At 45.3% G+C, this 21,597-nt stretch overlaps 1 protein-coding gene across 1 annotated transcript in view; it reads right to left on the reverse strand.

Moving 5' to 3' along the window:
* Window positions 1-1,575: 1,575 nt before the first annotated feature.
* FAT2 (FAT atypical cadherin 2) overlaps window positions 1,576-21,597 on the reverse strand; it is a 67,688-nt gene continuing 47,666 nt past the window's right edge. The window contains exons 19-23 of the mRNA XM_061188355.1: window positions 20,513-20,658; window positions 8,547-8,988; window positions 5,907-6,060; window positions 3,170-3,627; window positions 1,576-2,114 (exon numbers count right to left, since the gene is read on the reverse strand). Of these exons, the coding sequence (XP_061044338.1) occupies window positions 1,576-2,114; window positions 3,170-3,627; window positions 5,907-6,060; window positions 8,547-8,988; window positions 20,513-20,658 (1,739 nt within the window). The remainder of the gene's footprint in view (window positions 2,115-3,169; window positions 3,628-5,906; window positions 6,061-8,546; window positions 8,989-20,512; window positions 20,659-21,597) is intronic.

A 21,597-nucleotide genomic window follows, 5' to 3' on the forward strand; every position in this document is an offset into this window, starting at 1 on the left:
GTCCCTTCCAGCCCCCAAATCCCACGAACCTCAGCTTGGAAGGGCCTGTAGACCTGTGTGACCTTCCCCTGACCAAACAGCCTAAGTGACACGGAAAATAACAGTAAAAAAGATATTTTATTGTTAAAAAAAAAACAACAACCACAAATGATCAATGAAACCAGGCATCCCATCACTCACGCCCACAGTCGCCCGCACAGCCATGAAACATGCACACAAACACCCTGTCACCCACACAGCTCCCTCTTGCTGGAGGCAGCAGCCCTGTGGGTGAGAGTGGCTCTTGCTCTTCCTTTAGACTTTTGTCTCCAGAAGCAACACACATGAAAAGGCAGTGGACCGGAGACAGGGATTGGCAGGCGAGGGAGTGGCAAGGCCACCAGAAGTCTCTGGTCCCTACCACTCCTGGCTACATATGTTCTGCACATGTGTACACACGTTCTATACGTGAGCTCCCACACGTGCAGACACGTGCCCACAATGACCCTCCATGCATAGGGTTGAGTCGCTGCAGGTAACACTTGGATTGGCAGGCCTCTGAAACAGAGGGGCAGGAAAGGACACTCCTGATGTCCGGCTCCCTGCTTCTCCACCCTTCCCTGCATAGGAGTTCTGACTTCCTTGTGTCTAGGGAAGAAAAATCCCTTTGGGGCAACTCATCCAGACAGCAAGGTTGAAAAGTGCCTAAGAATTTTTTTAAAAATGAAGAATGATGTCCTTCTTGCCTTTGGCCCAAAGTGCTTGCGAAACTTGGGCTGACGAACCCAGAGTTCCATGAGGTCTGAATTCTTTAACAAAGATGGTTCAGGGGCTGCACAGATCCTGGCAGGCCCTGGCTGGTAGAAAGTCAGGCTTTAAGTCAGACTTAAAGAGGAGGCTCAAGGTGCTTGGAATTAGATTAGAGGAGTGGGACCTCCAGGAGACTGAGGCCAAGTGATGCTCCTCGGGAACCCTTGTCGCCATGGTTCACTGTCTTATGCCCGATGCCTAGCTCGGTGCCTGACATGGAGCAGACTCGGCGGCGAGCATGTGAGCGAGGCAGGCAGGGCGCACAAGTGACATGTGGTAGCTGCTCCCCTGCTGCTCACCTCTCAGCCCCTAGGAGGACACCCTGTTGTCCTGCAGGGTCGGTGACCTTGGACCTTGTCTCTCAGCAGGTGTGGTGCTTGCCTGTGAGGCATAATCCCACCTCAGCCTGCAGAGTGCAGCAACGGGCAGGTCTAAGAATGTGCCCGACAGGCCCGTTCAGGCCCTGACTCCCTGGGGACTGTCAGGGAGCCGCACACTGCCTCTTACCCATCCCAGGAGTCAGTTTTTCCTGGGTTTCCAGGGTAACGGCTCTGTGCACACCCTTTCTGCTGGGGGCCCTAGTCCTGTTTCTGGAGCTCTACCCTCAGCTTCCCTTCATCCTCAGGGACTAGCTGGGGGTCTGGAAGAGCACATTTCAAGATGTGGCAGCCCGGACTGGGTATGGGGGCTTCCCTCCCACTTTCCCAGCCACGCTCAACTCGCTCCCTGCCAGACAGGGGAAGGCGCCAAGTCCTCGGCCTCCCCCTTGCCTCCGTCTGAGGACAGCTAGAACATGACCTCCTCGCAGCTCCCATAATCACTCTCCACCATGTCAGAGCCCTCATAGCTGGGGGGGGCCGGGGGCTGGCCCCGGCCCGTGGGATGCCCGCCCCCTGCCTCGCAGTCGGCGTAAGAGGGCCCAGCCCGGCTGAGGCGCATGCTCACCCCCTTGTAGCCCCCTTCTGCCAGGCAGGGCCCTGGCCCTCCCGCTCCCTGCTGGAACTGCGAGTGGTAGTAGCTGATAGCTGTGTACTCGTTGAGACAGGGGGCCAGCAGGTGCTCCCGGGGACTGGGGGGCCGTGGGGGGATCAGATCTTCCAGGTTCTGGTTGCTGTAACGGGGTGGGAGGGGTGCTCGCTTGTTTCCCATCTCCAGTGGGAAGGGGAAGCCCCCATAGAGGCCAGGGGGGTCCGGCATCACAGCTGGGTTCCGGTGGCAGCGAGGCGATGGCGGCAGAGGGCCGGGGGTCCCTTCGGAGTGGGGGTATTCCCAGCGTTCCTTCCTGGAGTAAGTTGGGGGCCAGACTGTGGCTCCACCTGGGTACACTGAAAGGGAACAGCAAGATAGGGTGAGCTCTGAGTTTCCCTGGTGAAAGTTCCAGCTGGCCTTAGAGCTGCTCTGCATGACTTAGCATGTGGTAGAGATGGGCCGAGGAGTCGGTGGGTATGTGGCCCGTCTGTGTGTGTTGTCTCTGGCAGCTTAGATTAATATCTAGAATCCAATGGGGCCAAGTTCAAAGCCAGAGGTTTAACTCAAAGGCAGCCCATCTTGTAAATTTGTGCCACTGATCCAAGGGTCAGTGAATAAGGGAAGAATCTGAATGGCTCCGTGCATCCCACCCCCATTCCTGGAGACAGCAGCTCTGTCCCAAGTCCTACTGGTGAGTTTTGTCTCCTTAATTGAAGGAAACAAACACTTATTTTGGACTAGGAGGTGTGATGGCATCTATCACAGAGGGTGATTAAATGAGATGTGGCTTGGAAGGTTGGAGATCAGGCATCCTTGGTCCTACCTCTGTCCCTGCTACTGAATAGTTGGGTGAGTTAGAATAAGTCACTGTGTCTTTATGGGTCCCAATTACCCTACTGGCAGAAAGAGCAAATACTTGTTTTGACTATTACTGAATAAGCCAGAAAATATAAAGTGCTTTACAAATTCACCTCCTTTTGAGCCAAAGATCAGAGGGGGTGAAGGTCCCTCCTCTGGGTCAGCCAGGTCTGGCCCAAGGCTGCTGTACCTCTAGACTGGGCAACCAGAAGCTTGGACGACTGCCTCTCTTTCCCTTTCCAGAAAAGCATAAATATACAGAAGCCCCCTTTTCACTTCAGGGATCCTACCCACCCCATCCATGGTCTACAGGTTTCTGCCATGGACATCAATCCTGTGGAATGTCTTGGAATTTAGAGGAGTAGATCATGGTACAGTGGAATGAGGCCCAGACTCTGAGTCCAGAGGTCTGGGATCTGGTCCAACCCACTAGTGCCCCGTGACCTTGACCACATCCCTTCATGGACTGGATGGTGGCTCAGATAAGGGAGTGTTTCAGTCTATTACCCTGTTCCATCAATCCCAGAGGCTAAAGGCCTGTGGCTGTACTGACCCATCTCCTCGCCTGACCAGGTCCTCTTAATGACGGCCTCATTGTCAGAGTGGGAAGAGACCACCACTGGTGGAAGTCTGGGAGGCACGCTGCAGACCATTGGCCGTTGCTTAGAGCTGGGTCCAAAAGTGACGAGTTCATTTGGAGCTGAGGTCTTGCTGGGCTCCACTTGGTTCAGGTTGTTGCAGACGCTTGTGCTCAGGGGGTTGAGCTCAATGGCGGGTGTGGCTTGGGTGTCAACCCCAACACTCCTGGCCAGGAGGTCTGGGTCTTCCATGGCCACGGGCTTGTGGGACTTGCAACGGCGGCAGTAGAAGAGAAGCCCAGCAGAGATTATGACGATGACCAGTAGGACCACTATGATGATCAGAATCTCCTGCTGTCCCCAGTCCCCCCTTTTGATCTCAGGGGTGACAAGACAGTGTCCTTCTGAGCAGCCCCTTGATTCCATTTCACACCTGCAGACACAGAGAAGTAGTCAGGGGACTGAGTCACTATACTGCCCTTTCCATGTCCCCTCTTAAAAGATGTATGGGATAAAAACCCCTGCACTCAAGCCTGCCTCTCCAATTTCCCACCAAAAAAAAAAAAAGTAATTATCACACATATCAACACATCAACTTCAGTTTCACATCATCCTCTACCAGTGAGGCTTGAGACTCAGCAATACCCTTGTTCATGACCATTTGAATCTAGGCTCTGGGCAAGTCCATTATGTTCCACCCGTGAGACCTAGGCATTGGATACACTGCCTACAACTGAGGTCAAATTTCCAATCATATACTGCGGTAGAGGCAGCCAGCAACCTAGCTGTCCTTCGGGTCAGGGTCCCAGATACAAGTCAGCAGTCACCCAGCAATGGCAACCAGGCGCCAGTGTTCCCTCTGTCCCTCACCAGGAGGTTGCAGGAACCCAGCATGGCTCCACACAGACCTCACACGGGACAACTTTCTCAGAGAGAACACCTAGAACCATATGACCTCTCAGGTCACCTTCAGCTTGGCTTTCATTGGTGTGAGGCTCCTAGGAGACTTCTATAGTCAGCTTTACCTACTTTTTTTTTTTTTAATAGATCTTTATTGGAGTATAATTGCTTCACAGTACTGTGTTAGTTTCTGTGGCACAACAAAGCGAATCAGCCATGTGCTTATACATGTCCCCATATCCTCTCCCTCTTGAGCCTCCCTCCCGTCCTCCCTATCCCACCCCTCTAGGTCATCGCAAAGCATCGAGCCGATCTCCCTGTGCTATGCTGCTGCTTTCCACCAGCCAACTATTTTACATTCGCTAGTGTATATATGTCGATGCTACTCTCATTTCGCCCCAGCTTCACCCTCCCACCCCATGTCTTCAAGTCCATTTTCTATGTCTACCTCTTTGTTCCTGCCCTGCCACTAGGTTCATCAGTACCTTTTTTTTTTTTTTTTTTTGGTTCCATATATATGCGTTAGCATACTTTTGAGGGACATTGGGAAAGGCTCCCTCCATCCCACGTGAGTCCCAGTGCCTGAAATTTCACCACCAACAGTTTGTCCTTTGGGTTATACGTTGGCCTCCCCAAATTCTCTTTTAAAATGCAAACACCACTTTCAGCCAGGAAGTGTCCCCTAACACAATGGTCCCCAACCTTTTAGGCACCAGGGACCGGTTTCATGGAAGACAATTTTTCCATGGACCGGTGTGGGGCGGGGATGGTTCAGGCAGTAATGTGAGCGATGGGGAGCGATCGGGAGCAGCAGAGGAAGCTTTGCTCACTCACTCACCACTCACCTCTTGCTGTGTGGCCCGGTTCCTAACAGGCCTCGGACCGGTCCTTGGCCGAGTGTTGGGGACCCCTGCCCTAACACATCTACTGGATGGAGAGAATCCCCTGCTGCAGAGTGAGGCACACAGTGGGGCTGGAAATGCCAGGTGCTGAGAGAAAGGACTTGGATCTTAAACACAAGGGGGAGCCTTGGACAAGCCCTTACCTTCTCTGGGCCTCAGTTTCCTCATCTGTAAATTGGGTGGATGGACTATATCATTGGATCTCTTATGCACCCACTGATAGCAAGGGGGTCCCTTGGGAGCTTGTTATAAATAGAATCCTTGGCCTCCTTCCTTGGAGATTCCAGTTTAGTTGGTCCAGGAATCTGTATTTTTCACAAGTCTCCCTCATGATTTTTAAAGGTTTCCAAGTTGGGGAGCCATGAAATGAGAGAATTGCCAAAGCCTCTTTACATCTAGGATTCTAGGGATGATTCTCCTTCCCTTACAACCCCCCAGGCCAGCATAATACAAGGCACAGGTAGCTAGTGGTGGGGTTTGAGACCCACAACAGTGCCTGTATCAAGTGGAATCATTACCCCCAGGCCGCTTTCTGGAAAGTCATGGTCCAGAGCAAGAGAATAAGAACTTTAGCTACTTTCAGACTTCAGCAAAGATCAGAACTGCCCGAGGATCTGGTAGGAAGTGCAGATTCCTTGGCCCCAGCCTAGTGAGTCCAATTCAGTAGGTTCAGAATAGGGCTTGGGAAATCTGTCTTTTTAACGAGCACCTCCCCTTCCAGGGTGTTCTGATGCAGGTGGTGGGAGGGAGAAGGCTTGACACGTGGAAAAGGCCAAGAAGCCAGGTAACCAGAGCACTCGGCCCCTGGCTGCCCATTGGCCTCTCTAGGGGTCAGAGTGCAGAGGTCATCCCCCAGTGGTGCCACACTCAGGGAGAGGAACCAATGGCAGGGGACCTCTCCTGTGCTTACCTGTCTCCCATGTAGGGGTGAGGGCAGATACAGGGGGTTTCTTCGGGGGAAGAGATGCAAGTTGCACCTTCCAGGCAGGGCATCGAAGTGCAGTTCTCCTTCCTTTGTTCACAGTGCCTCCCGGAGAACTGTGAGGGGCACGTGCAGACGTAGCCTGGGGAGAAGGGCAGGGCCATGAGAGAGCACGCTGGTCCAGTAGCCCCAGGGGACAGGTCCTCCAGGATGGAGGGGACCTCATGTGTTTGCAGATCCTAGTGTTCACACTTAGTTATTGAGTGCCTCTCTCTGCCACATGCACCATGGTAGGCACTGGTGCCCTGCTGGACAAGAAGATTGGATCCCTGCCCTCAAACAACTTACAGACTACAGAGAATAGGCATCTAAAGGATAATAATGGGTATCGTCATCCTAGACAACACTATTTATTGTAATCGTTGTTCTAAGAATCTTCATGTATTAGCTCATTTGATCCTCCCGACAGCCCTGAGATTGGTTACTGATATTGTCCTCATCAGGGACAGTACAAGTTGATGGCAGGTCAGGAAATGAGGCTCAGGGAATGCATGACATTTGCTCAAGGTCACACAGCAAGCAAATGGCAATTTGGGGGTTCAAACTGAGACAGTTATAGATAATATCAGTATATTAGTAATTATCATAAAAATTAGTTTTATTGAAGGGAAGCGTTGGGGGAAGGAGTTAGCCTAAACTAGGCACCAGGGGAGGTTTCCTGGGGGAGGTGATATTTTAGTTGAGACCTGAAGGATGAGTAAAAATTAGCCAGGCAAAAAGATAGAGGGGCAAAGAGGAAGATGTTTCAGGCAGAGGAGAACGTGTGCAAAGGTTTGGAGGAGAGGGTGTGGCATGTCACCAGGGTGGACCAGCAGGTGGGAGGGGCCAGGGCATAGGAGCCACAGGCAGGAATTAGGAATTGGGACTCCATCTGAACAGCAAGGGGAAGCCACTGCAAGATTCCAAGCAGGAAAGCGCTGTGCTCATATCTACATTGTATAAAGATGTCTCTGGTGCCCTGCTGGAAGATGCTAGTGGAGGGAGAGAAGCAGGAGAGCAGGGAGGTGGCTGGTGCAGAAGAAAAGAAGAGAGGTGATGGGGGCTGGGGTCAGACCAATGGCGGTGCGGACGCAAAATTGATGGACTCCTTGGGTATCTTAGGTAGAAATGACAGTATTATTTGTCAGGCAAAGGTTAGAAAATGGGAGAATGTCAAGCGTTGACAGAGATGTAGGTGCCTAGGAATCTCATGCACTTGCTGCTGGAAGTACAGACTGCTGCGGCCATGCTGGACAGCAGTCTGACCCGATTTAGTCAAAGTAACTATTTGCATACTCTGGGTATGTGAATTCCATCTCTGGGTGGTGCGTATGTATGTGTGTATGTGTGAAAAGTTCTCACATAGGTTTGTAAGATGACGTGGGAGGATGTTCAGTGCAGCATTGTTGATGGAGGTGGGATGTCCATTGCTGGGAGAGTCCAGAGGGGAAAGGTAAGCGCATGCACGCCTTGGAGTATTGAGCCGCAATTAAAAGCAGTGAATAAGAATTACTCGTGGCAGCGTGGATGGAAAAGTGTAAAACATGATATACCAGTTATATAAGTTAGAAATTCAAGCATGTGTAAAACAGTTCTTACATTTTGAAAGAACTCATTTTAAAACCTTAAATGTTTGCCTATGGGTTTGAGGAAGGGAGAAGGCAGTGGAGTATAAAGGGCAATAAGAAAGAGAAACTGGGCTTCCCTGGTGGCGCAGTGGTTAAGAATCCGCCTGCCAATGCAGGGGACACGGGTTAGAATCCTGGTCCTGGAGGATCCTGCATGCCGCGGAGCAACTAAGCCCGTGTGCCACAACTACTGAGCCTGCGTTCTAGAGCCCACGTGCCACAACTACTGAGCCTGCGTTCTAGAGCCCATGAGCCACAACTACTGAGACCTGCACGCCTAGACCCTCTGCTCCGCAACAAGAGAAGCCACCGCAATGAGAAGCCCGTGCACCGCAACGAGGAGTAACCTCCGCTTGTCACAACTAGAGAAAGCCCGCACACAGCAACGAAGACCCAATGCAGCCAAAAATAAATAAAATAAATAAATTTAAAAAAAAGAGAGAGAGAGAGAAACTTAGCGCGCACCAGTGATGACACTAAGATGTGTGTTGACTTCAGCCTTCTACATCAGAGGTCCCCATTCGTACCCTTCCCCCATCCAAAAAAAAAAAGGAGAAAGAAAGATAGTTCTTGTTGAGGGAGAAAGAAGACTCCTGGCCTCCCCTGGTGTAAACCTAGCAGATCCCAACTCGTTACTCACCAGACAGTAAGGGGAAGAGGGGGATATTTCCACTGAGATCTGCACCCTGAGCATGCCTCTCGCTTAACAGCCCTGTGACCTTGGGTGAGTTCCTTTACCTCTCTGGGTATCCCTTACGTAGCCCAGTGGTTTCCTGAGCTGTAAAATGGAGCTTTAATGGCTCTCTTCCCCGCTCCCCGCCACCCCGCTCCCTCCCTCATGGGACTGTGGTGGAGGAATCTGCTTGGTAAACTCTACGGTGATACACAATTGCTAGTTCAACCTGGCAGGGTCCTCTGCAGAGCCTCCTGGGATAAGCCTCAGGGTCAGCCCTAGCCTTACCTGCCCCGCGGGTCTGTGAGCACTTCCCACCGTTGAGACACGGGTTCTGGCTGCACTGGTCACTGTGGAGGCAACACTGGGTGAGGGCCCGCCTCTCCAGCATGCCCGCCACCTTCTTGCCATGGGCCAGCAGCTCCAGCGCCTCTCCGTTGATCATGACAGCATCCAGGCAGCCTTCGAAGCCCTGGGAGACATTTGTGAAAGAATGCAAGAGGACGAGGCCACCCAGAAAGAGGTCCCTTTCAGGCCTCAGACTCCAGCAGTTCTCTGGGAGCGCAAGGGAGGCGTTGGTTGCACTGTCAACCGACAGGTGAACGGAAGTGTCTGTCTCCTCCACCAGAATGGAGTGCCACTCTTGGTCATTCACACGAGACCGGGAGGAAAGGTTTCTGTAGAAGCCACCTGGGCAATGGTATTCCAGCTGGAGCACTCCATCGACCAGCTGTAAAGAAAATCCAAATGGCCATCAGCAAAGCCAAGAAGTACTTATAAAAATCTCTGCTCAGAAGCTGCCAGTGCAAAGAATGTTAGTTTATTTTCACAGGTAGGAGGGGTAGTGTTTGGTGATTTTCAAGGCTGTTTTAGGCATTGTATTTGTAGAGTATAGATACCCTCAAAGTGCTCTTCTATGGTCTCATTTGGCCCTCGCTGCTCTCCATGGGATGGCCTGGGCAGGGATGATATCTCCATTTCAGAGATGAGGAAACTGAGGCCCAGAGACGCCTTGCTGATCAAGACCCTGTCTTTTGGATTCTTCTTCACAGGCCTCTCCAGTATTCTATACTCCTTAGCCTTCAGGGATACCAGAAACCTCCCTCTCACCCCCACTCCCTTACTCAACAGTTCAACAGTTCTTGAAGTGGGTCTCTAAGACGATTTCAGGGCATCTACAAGGTGAAACTATTTTCATAATAATCCAAGACATTATTTGTCTCTTCTACTCTGATTCTGTCACAAATATACAGTGGTGATCTCTAGACATGCGCTGTCACAACAGATAAAGGCAGAAGTAGATACGAGCCAGCTAGCTTCTATTAAGCCAGATGTAAGAGAAATTTGCAAAAATGTAAAACAGTGCCACTCTTTTTTTAATTATGGAAAATGGAACAATTTTTCCTAAAAATATGGTATTTATGTTAACATGTAATGGGTTTCTTGTTATTTTAAAACTTCTCAGTTTTAATTTCTAATAATGAAAATGCCAATGGCTATTACCCACATAAACAAAACTTCCCTATGATCCTCGATTATTTTTAAGAGTATAAAAAGTCCCAAAATCAAAAAGTCTGAGAATCACTGGGTTAGAACATTTTAGTTCCCCTCACCCTCAAGAAGTGGGACTACTTGTGGCCAAATAGTTTTCCTGTCACTCTGGGTTAGGTAGCGCTTTCTCTGGGTAAAATGTGAAGATCTAACCCAGTGTTTTACAGAAGTTGGACATTTGTACACCATCTTCCTGATTTTTGCCCTGGTTGAATTCTACCTATACCTTTATTTCCTCAAAAAGAAAACAGTATTATTACAGTAAATAGAAAATCAATATAACTTGCCATTAATAAAAGACAATGACAAAAATAAGTACAACTTATACAAAACATTGTCATTAAATCACTCCTTTCACTTACCTAGGACCACAGATAGGTTGATCCCTCCATATTTTCACTGTCTCTCCCCTCTGTAATGTCCTCATTCCTCTCTTTACCGATCTTAAATTCCATAGCCAAATTCCTATCCCTCTTTTACTTGGTAGAACTCACTTGGCAAATACACAAATCTGGTAAAATCCAACTCTCCCTCTATATACAAGTATCATGGAGCTGAACATGGCTGGAGAAAAACACATAGCTTTTGCTTATTGGTCTCCCTTTAATTTCATGACAATGAGTCTCAAATGAGCCCTTCATGCTACCCAACAATCGTACTATCTTGCTTAGTCCCCTCACTCTCTCAGATGACTATTTTCACAACTTCTCTCTCCTCAGACCCTTAATGCCTCTCTCCCCATCCTCGCTCTCAGCAATCAGATGGAAACTTCCAGGCACTCTCACCATCATATCTGTCCACGTTGTCCAAAGCCAATCTCTCCATTCATGCACTGGATCCCACCCCACCCCCCTTACCTCCTAAAGGACAAGATGCCACTGACTCTCCTTTCTCCTTCCTACATCTTTGTTCACTCTCTACTGGATCATCCCAGTCATCATACAAACATGCTGTTATTGTTCTAATCTTTAAAAAAAAAAAAGTTTTTTTGAACCCACTTTTCCTGCCAGATAGCACTTTCTTTCTTTGCTTTCCCTTTGCAGCAAAATTCTACCCCCACCCACCATGACACTGAAACCACTGGTGTCAGGGTACTCAGCGTCCGCTGTGTTGCCAAATTCAATGATTGATATCACTTCCCATCTTACTTGACCTCTCAGCAGCATATTACACAGCTGATCACTGCTTCCTTCCTGATACACAACCCTCATTTGGCTTCCCAGATACAATACTCTCTTGGTTTTTCTCCAGCATCACTGGTTGTATCTATTCATTCTCCTTTATTGGATCCTCCTCTTCCCCAACCTCTCAGTGTTGGAATATCTCAGGGATAAATCCTTAGTCTACTCTCTTTCAGTCTACACTCTTCGGTGATCTCCCCAGTCTCATGGCTTTGAATACTATGTATATGTGGAAGAATCCCAGATCTTCATCTCCAGCCCAGACCTTTCTCGCTAGATTTTGTTTGTCCAACTCCACTAGTAGGTCTAATAATCATCTCAAGCTCATATGTCCAAAACGGAACTCCTGGTCATCCCCCTTCCCCAACCTGCTCCACCTGTATCCTTGCCCGGGTCTGTTGGCAGAACTCCATTCCTTCAGGTTGTTCAGGTCAATATCTTACTCCTTGCTTTCTCTCCCAGCCCTCATTCAGTTCATCAGGAAGTCCTGTTGACCTTACCTTCAAAATCTCTCCAGAATCTAAACTCTTTTTCCCAGTTCCACTGTCATTCCCCTGATCTAAACTGCCATCAGCTCTCACCAGAATTACTGCCTTTTGGCTGGGTCTTTCCACTTCCATCCCTTTCCTCTAGAATCTATTCTCAACACAGTAGCCATGAGGACCCTTTTTGCATATGTCACACCATGTTAATTCTCTGCTCAAAACCTTCTAATGCCCCCCACTTTGCTCAGAATAAAACTCAGAGTCCTTAAATAGCCTATGAGACCTTTATAGATATGACCCCATCCTATTACATCTCTGACCTCAACTCCTGCTACTACTGTCCCCTTGCTCACTTCACTCAAGCCATATTGACATCTGAGCTATTCCTTAAACATGCCAAGCAATCTCCTGCCAATGACTATACCCTCTACCTAGAATGCTGTTCCCCCAGAAGTCTACATGGCTAACTACCTCACCCCCTTCAAATTATTGTGCAATTATCACCTCAATGAAGCCTCCCCTAACCACCTTATTTAAAATTGCAACTTCCCACAAAAGGGCAGAATGCAAGCATGATCTCCTCCACTCTGGCTTGGTAGACAACATAGCAGTTAGAGGCTCATCTTCATTGAGGGAGAAAAGCAGCTATAATACAGAATGTACCAGGCACCTTCAAGATGGTGGAGGAGTAAGACGTGGAGATCACCTTCCTCCCCACAAATACATCAAAACTACATCTACATGTGGAACAACTCCTACAGAACACCTACTGAACACTGGCAGAAGACCTCAGACTTCCCAAAAGCTTTGCTTTTGCCATTTGTCCTAGGGTTCTGTCTGTCCGTTTTTTTTGTTTGTTTTTTGTTTTAGTATAGTTTTTAGGGCTTGTTATCATTGGTGGATTTGTTTTTTGTTTGGTTGCTCTCTTTCTTTCTTTCTTTTTTTACTTTTAAAGTTTTTTATTTTTAATAACTTTATTTTATTATTTTTTCTTTCTTTCTTTCTTTTTTTTTTTGAATGTAGAAGCATTTAGGAGAATTCAGCTATATTTTATTAAGCCAGACATGAAAGAGATTTGCAAAGATGTAAAACAATGCCATTATCAGTAATTTTTAAAATACTGCTTTTCAAAAATTATGTTATTTATATGAACGTGAATTGGGCTTATTACTCATTTCTAAATGGATTACTAAACAGCTATTTTAAATGTTTCATGGTTTTAATTTCTAACAGGGTAAACATCACTAGATATAACTCACATTAACAAAAGCTCTTTGGGCTTCTTTCTTTTTTTTCTTTCTTTCGTTCTTTTTCCTCCCTTTTCTTCTGAGCCATGTGGCTGACAGGGTCTTGGTGCTCTGGCCGGGTGTCAGGCCAGAGCCTCTGAGGTGGGAGAGCTGAGTTCAGGACATTGGTGCACCAGAGACCTTCCAGCCCCACGTAATATCAAACGGCAAAAGATCTCCCAGAGATCTCCATCTCAACACTAAGACCCAGCTGCACTCAATGACCAGCAAGCTACAGTGCTGGACACCCTATGTCAAACAACTAGCAAGACAGGAACACAACCCCACCCATTAGCAGAGAGGCAGCCTAAAAATCATAATAAGGTCACAGAGACCCCAAAACACACCACCGGACATGGTCCTACCCACCAGAAAGACAAGATCCAGTCTCATCCACCAGAAGACAGGCACCAGTCCCCTCCACCAGGAAACCTACACAACCCCCTGAACCAACCTTACCCACTGGGAGAAGACACCAAAAACAACGGGAAGAATGAACCTGCAGCCTGAGAAAAGGAGACACCAAACACAGTAAGTTAAGCAAAATGAGAAGACAGAGAAATACACAGCAGATGAAGGAGCAAGGTAAAAACCCACTGGACCAAACAAATGAAGAGGAACGATGCAGTCTACCTGAAAAAGAATTCAGAGTAATGATAGTAAAGATGATCCAAAATCTTGGAAATAAAATGGAGAAAATACAAGACACGTTTAACAAGGACCTAGAAGAGCTAAAGAGCAAACAAACAAAGTTCTCTAGAAGGAATCAATAGCAGAATAACTGAGGCAGAAGAACGGATAAGTGACCTGGAAGATAAAATAGTGGAAATAACTACCGCAGAGCAGAATAAGGAAAAAAGAATGAAAAGAATTGAGAACAGTCTCAGACACCTCTGGGACAACATTAAATGTACCAACATTCGAATTATAGGGGTCCCAGAAGAAGAAGAAAAAAAAAAAGGGACTGAGAAAATATTTGAAGAGATTACAGTTGAAAACTTCCCTAATATGGGAAAGGAAATAGTCAATCAAGTCCTGGAAGCACAGAGAGTCCCATACAGGATAAATCCAAGGGGAAACACGCCAAGACACATATTAATCAAACTATCCAAAATTAAATACAAAGAAAAAATATTAAAAGCAGCAAGGGGAAAACAACAAATAACACACAAGGGAATCCCCATAAGGTTAACAGCTGATCTTCCAGCAGAAACTCTGCAAGCCAGAAGGGAGTGGCAGGACATATTTGAAGTGATGAAAGGGAAAACCTACAACCAAGATTAATCTACCCAGCAAGGATCGCATTCAGATTTGATGGAGAAATTAAAACCTTTACAGACAAGCAAAAGTTAAGAGAATTCAGCGCCACCAAACCAACTTTACAACAAATGCTAAAGGAAATTCTTTAGGAAGGAAACACAAGAGAAGGAAAAGATCTACAATAATAAACCCGAAACAATTAAGAAAATGGTAATAGGAACATACATATCGATAACTACCTTAAATGTAAATGGATTAAATGCTCCAACCAAAAAACATAGACTAGCTGAATGCATACAAAACCAAGATCCATATATATGCTGTCTACAAGAGACCCACTTCAGACCTAGGGACACATACAGACTGAAAGTGAGGGGATGGAAAAAGATACTCCATGCAAATGGAAAAATCAAAAGAAAGCTGGAGTAGCAATTCTCATATCAGACAAAATAGACTTTAAAATAAAGACTATTACAAGAGACAAAGAAGGACACTACATAATGATCAAGGGATCAATCCAAGAAAAAGATATAACAGTTGTAAATATTTATGCACCCAACATAGGAGCACCTCAATTCATAAGGCAAATGCTAACAGCCATAAAAGGGGAAATCGACAGTAACACAATCATAGTAGGGGACTTTAAAACCCCACTTTCACCAATGGACAGACCATCCAAAATGAAAATAAATAAGGAAACACAAGCTTTAAATGATACATTAAACAAGAAAGACTTAATTGATATTTATAGGACATTCCATCCAAAAACAGCAGAATACACTTTCTTCTCAAGTGCTCATGGAACATTCTCCAGGATAGATCACATCTTGGGTCACAAATCAAGCCTTGGTAAATTTAAGAAAATTGAAATCATATCAAGTATCTTTTCCAACCACAACATTATGAGACTAGATATCAATTACAGGAAAAAAATCTGTAAAAAATACAAACACATAGAGGCTAAACAATACACTATTAAATAACCAAGAGATCACTGAAGAAATCAAAGAGGAAATCAAAAAATACCTAGAGACAAATGACAATGAAAACACGACGACCCAAAACCTATGGGATGCAGCAAAAGCAGTTCTAAGAGGGAAGTTTATAGCTATACAAGCCTACCTCAAGAAACAAGAAAAATCTCAAATAAACAATCTAACCTTACACCTAAAGGAACTAGAGAAAGAAGAACAAACAAAACCCAAAGTTAGCAGAAGGAAAGAAATCATAAAGATCAGAGCAGAAATAAATGAAAAAGAAAACAATAGCAAAGATCAATAAAACTAAAAGCTGGTTCTTTGAGAAGATAAACAAAATTGATAAACCATTAGTCAGACTCATCAAGAAAAAGAGGGAGAGGACTCAAATCAATAAACTTAGAAATGAAAAAGGAGAAGTTACAACAGACACCACAGAAATACAAAGCATCCTAAGAGACTACTACAAGCAACTGTATGCCAATAAAATGGACAACCTGGAAGAAATGGACAAATTCTTAGAAAGGTATAACCTTCCAAGACTGAACCAGGAAGAAACAGAAAATATGAACAGACCAATCACAAGTAATGAAATTGAAACTGTGATTAAAAATCTTCCAACAAACAAAAGTCCAGGACCAGATGGCTTCACAGGTGAATTCTATCAAACATTTAGAGAAGAGCTAACACCCATCCTTCTCAAACTCTTCCAAAAAATTGCAGAGGAAGGAACACTCCCAAACTCATTCTATGAGGCTACTACCATCACCCTGATACCAAAACCAGACAAAGATGTCACAAAAAAAGAAAACTACAGGCCAATATCACTGATGAACATAGATGCAAAAATCCTCAACAAAATACTAGCAAACAGAATCCAACAGCACATTAAAAGGATCATACACCATGATCAAGTGGCGTTTATCCCAGGAACGCAAGGATTCTTCAATATACGCAAATCAATCAATGTGATACACCATATTAACAAATTGAAGGATAAAAACCATATGATCATCTCAATAGATGCAGAAAAAGCCTTTGACAATATTCAACACCAATTTATGATAAAAACCCTCCAGAAAGTAGGCACAGAGGGAACTTTCCTCAACATAATAAAGGCCATATATGACAAACCCACAGCCAACTTCGTTCTCAGTGGTGAAAAACTGAAACCATTTCCACTAAGATCAGGAACAAGACAAGGTTGCTCACTCTCACCACAATTATTCAACATAGTTTTGGAAGTTTTAGCCACAGCAATCAGAGAGGAAAAAGAAATAAAAGGAATCCAAATTGGAAAAGAAGAAGTAAAACTTTCACTGTTTGCAGATGACATGATACTATACATAGAGAATCCTAAAGATGCTACCAGAAAACTACTAGGGCTAATCAATGAATTTGGTAAAGTTGCAGGATACAAAATTAATGCACAGAAATCTCTTGCATTCCTATACACTAATGATGAAATATCTGAAAGAGAAATTAAGGAAACACTCCCATTTACCATTGCAACAAAAGAATAAAATACCTAGGAATAAACCTACCTGAGACAAAAGACCTGTATGCAGAAAACTATAAGACACTGATGAAAGAAATTAAAGATGATACAAACAGATGGAGAGATATACCATGTTCTTGGACTGGAAAAATCAACATTGTGAAAATGATGAGACTACCCAAAGCACTCTACAGATTCAATGCAATCCTTATCAAATTACCAATGGCATTTTTCACAGAACTAGAACAAAAAATTTCACAATTTGTATGGAAACACAAAAGACCCTGAATAGCCAAAGCAATCTTGAGAAAGAAAAATGGAGCTGGAGGAATCAGGCTCCCTGACTTCAGACTATACTACAAAGCTACAGTAATCAAGACAGTATGGTACTGGCACAAAAACAGAAATATAGATCAATGGAATAGGATAGAAAGCCCAGAGATAAACCCATACATATGGTCACCTTATCTTTGATAAAGGAGGCTAGAATATACAATGGAGAATAGGCAGCCTCTTCAATAAGTGCTGCTGGGAAAAGTGGACAGCTACATGTAAAAGAATGAAATTAGAACACTCCCTAACACCATACACAAAAATAAACTCAAAATGGATTAAAGACCTAAATGTAAGGCCAGACACTATAAAACTCTTAGAGGAAAACATAGGCAGGACACTCTATGACATAAATCACAGCAAGATCCTTTTTGACCCACCTCCTAGAGAAATGGAAATAAAAACAAAAATAAACAAATGGGACCTAATGAAACTTCAAAGCTTTTGCACAGCAAAGGAAACCATAAGCAAGACCAAAAGACAACCCTCAGAATGGGAGAAAATATTTGCAAACGAAGCAACTGAAAAAGGATTAATCTCCAAAATATACAAGCAGCTCATGCAGCTCAATATCAAAAAACAAAAATCCCAATCCAAAAATGGGCAGAAGGCCTAAATAGACATTTCTCCAAAGAAGATATACAGATGGCCAACAAACACATGAAAGGATGCTCAACATCACTAATCATTAGAGAAATGCAAATCAAAACTGCAATGAGGTATCACCTCACACAGGTCAGAATGGCCATCATCAAAAAATCTACAAACAATAAATGCTGGAGAGGGTGTGGAGAAAAGGGAACCCTCTTGCACTGTTGGTGGGAATGTAAATTGTTACAGCCGCTATGGAGAACAGTATGGAGGTTCCTTTAAAAACTAAAAATAGAACTACCATATGACCCAGCAATCCCACTACTGGGCATATACCCTGAGAAAACCATAATTCAAAAAGAGTCATGTACCACAGTGTTCATTGCAGCTCTGTTTACAATAGCCAGGACATGGAAACAACCCAAGTGTCCATCGACAGATGAATGGTTAAAGAAGATGTGGCACATATATACAATGGAATATTACTCAGCCATAAAAAGAAACTAAATTGAGTTATTTGTAGTGAGGTGGATGGACCTAGAGACTGTCATACAGAGTGAAGTAAGTCAGAAAGAGAAGAACAAATACCATATGCTAACACATATATATGGAATCTAAAGAAAAAAAATGGTTCTGGAGAACCTAGGGGCAGGACAGGAATAAAGACACAGATGTGGAGAATGGACTTGAGGACACAAGGAGGGGGAAGGGTAAGCTGGGATTACGTGAGAGAGTGGCATGGACATATATACACTACCAAATGTAAAATAGATAGCTAGTGGGAAGCAGCTGCATAGCACACGGAGGTCAGCTTGGTGCTTTGTGTCCACCTAGAGAGGTGGGATAGGGAGGGTGGGAGGGAGATGCAAGAGGGAGGAGATATGGGGATATATGTATACGTATAGCTTATTCACTTTGTCATACAGCAGAAACTAACACACCATTGTAAAGCAGTTATACTCCAATAAAGATGTTAAAAAAAAAAAGACAGAATGTACCAAATGTGTGATCCTTTTGTATAAAACTGCACTATGTCATCAGTATCATTACTGTTTAAAAAATGAACACAATTATTTGAGTGCTTGCTCTGTTTTAGGCACTGTGCCAAAAGCTTTCCTTGAGTCATTATGTAATTCTCACAGAGTACAGCGCAATGGGTAAGAGCTTGGGTGCTGGAACAGGTTGGACTGGCCCAGGCCCCAGCATTTACTGCCTGTGCGGTCATAAGCAAATTACTTAATCCCCCCAAGCCTCAGTTTCTTCCTCTATAGGACAAGGATGATGACAGTCACCACCTTACAAGCCTCTTTCGAGGAGTAAATGCTATAACACAGGCAATAAGGTGTCTGGCACAACAAGGGCTCAGTACTTTCTTATGACCACTCTAAAAGGATGAGTCCCATTTTCATAGATGAGTAAATCGAGATGTAGTGAGATTGAGGCTCTGGCCCAAAGGACCGAGTGCCTGAGCAGGGATTCGAAAATGGGAGCTCAGCCATGCACATGTGCTGGTCACAGGCACCTGACATGAACAACTGGCTGTCTTCAGTATATTTCCCTATAGCATTTTAATTTATTACAATAAGTATCTGTCATTTTTATTAAAAAGAACCCCATAAAGCCATTTTCAGAATTTAGAATAATATAGCAGAAAAGGAAAAATAGAAAGAAGACTGTCCATGAAAATCATAACCTCCAGGCTTACGATTTATTTGAGAGCTTTAAAAGCACAAAAGGACTGTGACTCTAGAAGAGAAATATTCTGCAGGCTGCCTCTCCTGCACACCACCCTGCTCTCTGAGCAGCTGACCTCCGCGAAGTTGCTGCTGCAGGGCTTCGCGTTGCAGGTGGACAGGTCCACAAGGCTAGGGGTGGACAATAGTTGTTACTGTGCCCCTCATTCTTCTTTTCCTTTTGGGACACTCCCCCTCCTTCTCAACTTAGTCTATGTTGTTCTGGAAAGGCTGGCCCCTCTCCCTGGCAGCCTTGGGGATAGTCACATGACTCAGACCTGCCAATCAATGTCTGAGGTGGGACTTTTACTGCTGTTGGAAAGAGATGCTCCCTTTCTGCTGGGCTGGCTCGGTGGCAGAATGAAAGCCTGGGCTGCTGGGACCACCTTTGCCATCACTTGGGAGGATATTTGTGGTCTTCTGAACAAAAGGAGATCTGACAGCGGGAAGGAAAAGGATCCTGTTGATATACCTTGAACACCTGGATCTACCCAAGCCTGAGGTCAACCCTTGGACTCTTGCATTACATGAGCCAATAAAATTCTCTCTTTTGTTTAAAAAAAATAAAAATAAAAAAAATAAAATTGCAACTTCCCACATTCCTGATCCCCCTTAACCTTTTTTTTTCTTTTAACCCAAAGCACTTATCACATTTGAACAAACTCTATAATTTTCTGATTTATTATTTTTATGTTTATTGTCAGTCTCCCACCATAGGATGAAAGCTCTAAGAGGGGTTTTTGTCTTTTTCACTGATGAGACCCAAGCACCTGGAAGAGTGCCTGTTGCATAGTAGATGCTCCATAAATATTTGTTGAATGGATTAAATTCTAACTAACTGCCAAAGTCTGCTTTCTCTTTGTCAAAATGGGAGATGGACACCTGTGATAGAGATGTTAAAATCAGGCAGGTACTCTGAGACTTTCTACAAGACATAATCAGAAGGACTAAAAGACCCTTGAAAGGAAATTCATTTTCCTCCATGTGGATTCCACGTACCTTAATGTACCCCAGCCTTCCACCCATCTTGGGAAACACTGGTGTTACTCAGCAAAAATGATAAAAGCATCAACCAGGTCTAGGTGGCCTTACCTATCTCTCTTTCTATCTTCAGAGGCTCTCTGTCATCCCACAGAACAGCCTGACCTCTGTTGTACTTGGACATGTATTGCCAGGTGGGGAGGCTTTGGCCATCATGGCTGGAAAGTCTCGTGTTCTAACTAAGAGTCACACCCAGTACCCCTGAAAACCATGCAGGGGTTTCTTTGCAGAAGTGAGCCTTCTTGGCCACCCCCATGCTGCCCCACCTCCCCAGCCTGGCACGCCCACAGGAAATCTCTCAGGCTGGCAGTGCCTTACCTTCAGGGAGAGACACACTGTCTTATTGCTGAACAGGAGAATGGCCTGTGACTGGAGTGTTTTCAGGCGGAAACGGATGTGCCAGTTCTGAGCCTCTGGGAGACTGTACCGCCCGAAGCTCTGACCGCTGAACCTCGCGCCACTACCTGTGAAAGCAACCAGAGGCACTGTCACCTCCACACAAAGTGGTCCCCACGGAGCCCTGGAACTGACTTTGTCTCATTCAACCCTTGGGTGGCAAGCAAGGTCATTGCTTCCATTTTATAGATGAAATGAGGCTGTGGGGTTACTTGTCCAGGGTCACACAGTTAGACAGGGGCCATCACCCTGCACACCTTCCTCTGGCCCCAGGGACCCTCGCCTTGGGTCCTGGCCTGAATCAGAAACTATGAACTCAAACCATTAAGAAAGCAAGAATCAAGCCAGAAAGGTCATCAGTCAAGTGTGCAGAAGTCAAAACTTCTATCCTCCATATTTTCCATGTGATTTCTGACATCACTTGGGGAAGAAGGAGGTCGAGTTGGAGAGGATTTTGCATATATGTGTGATTACAGGGACACCACGAGGGCTTTTTGCCTCAAGACATCTTCTTCATCATCAGGAGTGTAATCATTTGGGTAAGCACTTCCCACACGAAATGCTGCTGAGAAGTCGAGAGACTTCTGTGGTAAAGGAAGAAAGTAGTGATAAATTGTGTGGCCAGAACTTCCATATGCTCCATCCTCCATAGCAATTGCTAATGCAGGACTGCACAGTGAGGAGTCTGAGACTTCACCTAAACTTGAGTTGTTCAAGCTTATTTGACCATGGGACCCTCTAGTGTGGACTCTGTACCCTTAGCCCTTGGAAATATCATTCTGTGGAAACTCCTTTGGGACATGCTGTGTTATATTAAGCCATGCCCGCCCCAGATTTTTTTTTTTAAATCCACCCTCCTCAGAAGTGAGTTCAATTATTAAATCCCTAAAACCTTAGTGTGAATAAGCTTATCAGTTGTCAAGAGAAGGGGTGAGCAGTACAGGCTCCAGATTCCTAGGGAAGAGGATTGTTGAAGAGAGGGAACACAGGCCAAAAGGAGGAGGAAG

The sequence above is a fragment of the Eubalaena glacialis genome, chromosome 4 (genome assembly GCF_028564815.1).
Source record: "Eubalaena glacialis isolate mEubGla1 chromosome 4, mEubGla1.1.hap2.+ XY, whole genome shotgun sequence".
In the NCBI taxonomy this organism is placed as follows: Eukaryota; Metazoa; Chordata; class Mammalia; order Artiodactyla; family Balaenidae; genus Eubalaena; species Eubalaena glacialis.